This window comes from Pygoscelis adeliae, unplaced genomic scaffold (genome assembly GCF_000699105.1).
Source record: "Pygoscelis adeliae isolate BGI_AS28 unplaced genomic scaffold, ASM69910v1 Scaffold436, whole genome shotgun sequence".
NCBI classification, from domain to species: Eukaryota; Metazoa; Chordata; class Aves; order Sphenisciformes; family Spheniscidae; genus Pygoscelis; species Pygoscelis adeliae.
In genome coordinates this window covers 1,182,963-1,186,790 of record NW_008825051.1, presented here as the reverse complement: position 1 = coordinate 1,186,790, position 3,828 = coordinate 1,182,963, and the positions used below count along the sequence as shown (strand labels likewise).

General features: G+C 46.5%; 1 protein-coding gene across 1 annotated transcript in view; it reads left to right on the top strand.

The window, feature by feature from the left end:
- Positions 1 to 570: 570 nt before the first annotated feature.
- DPH7 (diphthamide biosynthesis 7) overlaps positions 571 to 3,828 on the top strand; it is a 13,610-nt gene continuing 10,352 nt past the window's right edge. The window contains exon 1 of the mRNA XM_009326385.1: positions 571 to 678. Coding sequence (XP_009324660.1) covers positions 571 to 678 — 108 coding nt within the window. The remainder of the gene's footprint in view (positions 679 to 3,828) is intronic.

The window sequence follows — 3,828 nt, the reverse complement described above, 5'->3', positions numbered from 1 at the left end:
TTTTTAAAAGGCTGCTATTTGTCATGCCAATTTTCCATTGTATTACCAGTAATCATGTCTAGCAAACTGAAGTGCAGTCTTAGAGCATTTAAACACTTCTGCAGCACTGAGCAGGGAAAATGGTCATGGTTAGTCCTGATGTTTGTAATATTGCTGCGAGGAGAAATGAGGACAAAGATAGACTGCAGAGGAAGCCCTGATGGGGCAACTGGTAGATTCCTCTTGAGCAGCAGGTGAAGGGAAGGAAGGAAGGGTGACACTCGAGCTGAAGAGTCTGCAAAAATTGGACAGTGGGTGCTTAGGGCAATCCTGATACCAGTGAACGGGGAGGGAAGGGGAAGGGGTGAAGCAGGTGGGGAGGGAAGATGCCCACTGGGTTAGGGGTCTGTTAGACCATCAACCGAACGAAAAGTAACAAGTTGCCTGGAAGTCCTGAAAGGCCTTGGTGAAATAACACAGGTACTGACTTTAGTATGTAACCTTTGACTCCAGACTGTCCTTGTGCCAGAGGAGGGAAGTGGCTACAGGGATTTTGACTTTTAGAAAGGTCCCAAGGGGACTGCAGTAAGCATGTCACTGCCTGCAGAACAGTTTTTCCTGATTGGTGTGGGGAGCTGTGCGATCAACGATTCTGGCGGAAGATCTTTGGAACCTACAGAGATCTTCCATGTTTGTAAGGTGTGTCAGAAAGGAACCAGTTACACATGAACATGGCAGCTCCGCTTCATATAGCCTGTATGGTTTTTCAGAGGATGAAGCTCTCTTGTAAAGGACCTCCTTTCCCCTCTTAAAGAAACCAGGCTGACATGGATATCCTCATACGGGCAAGTATCTAGAAAAGCACAGGGTTAGAGTACGTGGTCACTTGGAGCAAGCCTGTGCAGTACTGGTAAATGAACCAACTTTTCAAGGACTTATCCTGATGGAGATGCTTTCCATCTAAGATGTTTCCTGCAGGGAGGAAAAAAAAAATCTGCATCTATGTCTTATTTTTTGACTCTCTGAAGCATGGAGTATTCTTTGTACACACCCCTGATTCACCTGTGGGCCAAAGCAAGGCTTAATGAGTCAAGTTTCCTAGACAGGAACATCTGTTTGGAAGAGGAGCTCCAAAAGACTTCTGGGGGAAAAGACTTGCTGGGCTATGAAGAGTACGGAGAGAGAGAAAAGTGCAGTGGGTTGGGATCAGGGTGTTCTGCACCTCCACAGCTGTACAGCCATCTATCTCTAAGCTGTGATGCCTGTCAAGCTGCTTGAGGATCTGCTGATTCGTGTGCTTTTGGGAGACAGAACTTGGCTGTTCAGGCCAGTGCAGTCCTGCTGGCTTGGCTTTGCCACCAGCCGTGCTGCCATGTCTTCGTGAACGCATGTGGCATCTCGTGCAGCTGATGGGGATGTCTGGGCCTGAAAGAGTTCCTGCTGGTGGGTCACGCTGGTTGATCTTGAGTCACCAGGAGTGGGTGAACATCTGTATGATGTAAGCAAGTTCCAGGAGGACCCCATGGGCTTCCAGACCCTTTGGGAGAGTCTGGAGAAAGATTTCTGTCGCAAAGTGGCAAATCCAGCTCATGTCAGGAACCTGCAGGGTTACTGATGCTGGCTGTAACAGAAGGGTGCACACACCATGTAAACACACCATGAAATGTTGATACTTCCCCCCCCTACCCCAGGTACTCTCCTTCATATCAAAGTAGGGTGGTATTACCAATCCCAAACACTCAAAAGTCACAACTCAAACTGATAAAAATCATGGCTGGCTTAAGAAACAAAACCTGAAATATAATGTATTGCAGGGCTCATGTTTACCTTTTGATATTCGAGCCTTTAATACACCCATAGTATTATACTTTCAAGTTTTCCTCTGTGGTGGTGATTTAACTTCAAATGAAATTGGTGAAGGTAAAGGAGGCAGCTAAAAGACTTAAATGCTTGCAGGTGGCATGGAGACAGTGTAAGACACCACATTGGGGCCAGGTTTACCACCCATCAAAACAGAACTGAGACAGGACGAAAGGAGGTTGGTGTGATTAAACAGCGGTGCGTGGGATGCTCGTAGAATAAGAACAAATCCTTTATAAACTGAACTTGTGTCCCAATGTAGAAGTTGGAAAGAATAAGATTTGGCAGGTGAAATGTGGAAAAAAAGCAAACAAAAAAACCCCAAACCCCAAAATAATGCAAAGGAAAATGGAATATGAAGAACATTCAAGTCATAAAACTTGCACAAATAATTTTGAAAAAATCAGGAGCACAGAGACTGCCAGAGTCAGTAGACATGGTGCACAGTAAAGGGAAGGTCTGACCTGAAGTCCCAGCAGAAAAAAAAAGAATTGTTTGCATGTGTTCACTGTGAAAGAGCTGGGGGAGTTCACACAGGAATACTTCCATATGGAGAGTTCAACAGAGAATCTGTTTAAAACTGAAGTGCTTTTAGGAGAGATTAAAGTTCAGATGAAATGAGCAGTGACAAGTTGCCAGGACCAGACGTTGCCACCTACGGGCTCTAAGGGAGCTCAAGGATGAATAAGCTGAGCTACCAGCTGGGATGATAACCTCTCCCTCGGTACCCATGGCAAATGTGCCAACAGCTCCTGAAATGAGTTTCAGGGCAGATGTGGCAAACTACAGCCAGGTGAACATAGTGCTTGCACTTAGCAAATTCGTAGATGCTATGATGCAGCATCAATGGCTAAATATTGGGGAGGAGTCCATGCAGTTTTTGTACAGGGAAGTTGTGCTTCAAAACTCTTAGAATTGTTCTAATGGCCTCAACAAGCAGGGGATAAAGGGGATTTGGTTGGTACAGTCTGCTTGAACTTCCAAAATGCACTTGATTATGACTTTGCTCAAGGCACTTAAAGAAAAAAAGCTGCTATGGGAAAAGGGGGAATGTCGTCACGTGGACAACCAACCATTTAAAAGACAGGAAAGGAAGAGTTAAAGAGAGGGGTTTTTTTTTGGCGGAGGGAAGTCAACAGTTGGATGCCCAAAGTATTAAAACATAATTGGGAAAAAGTAATGAATCAGGAAGGTGACAACATCCACTGATGAGGTTATTCAGTGTAATAATAATATAATAAAGGCTGAGTGAAGAATTGCAGAAGGATCTTATGAGGCGGATCGGTAGATGAAATCCAGTGTCAATAAATGTAGTGTTGCTTATGGGAAAATATCAAAAGACAAGCCCTTAGCTGGCTGTTTTCGCTTAGCAATGAGACCTTTGGGTTGTGAAACACAGTCCTGCAGAAATTTCTGCTTGGGGAACAGCAGCAATGGCAGCAGCAAACCAGGCTCAAGGAAAGGATGGGAGGGCAGAGACCGGCACCATGGCATAAATTTGCTGTGTGCCACGTCCTGGGTGTGCAGTTCTCACCTTCCATCTCGGAAAGGACTGCGAGGAAAGGGGGAAAGGCTCAGGGCAGGGAACAGGATCCCTCTGTGGTCTGGAACAGCTTCTGCGAAGGCACAGCTATGTGGACCATGTCTCCACTCTGGAAGAGAGATGAGTGACAGGGATGTGAGGAGGGTCTTTAAGAGTAGCAGAGGGAGGATGCCAAGGGGATACTAATGCTGATTTTCTCTCTAACTAGCCGCTGCTGGGTTAAAACTGAGCAGCAGTCCTTCACCTAACACGCGTTTGAGCGGCAGACCCCTTTCTGCAGGATGCGGTGGGTACTAGAAGACTGCATTTGGAAAGAGCTTGGTCGGACTTCATGGAAAAAAGCCTCATCCGAGGGCGGTTAAGGATGAAGCGCAGCACGTCCCCGAGCTGCTTGTGCCAGCAAGCCCGGCTTGGGCCACAGGGCTCCTCTCCCAGGCTGGGCTGCG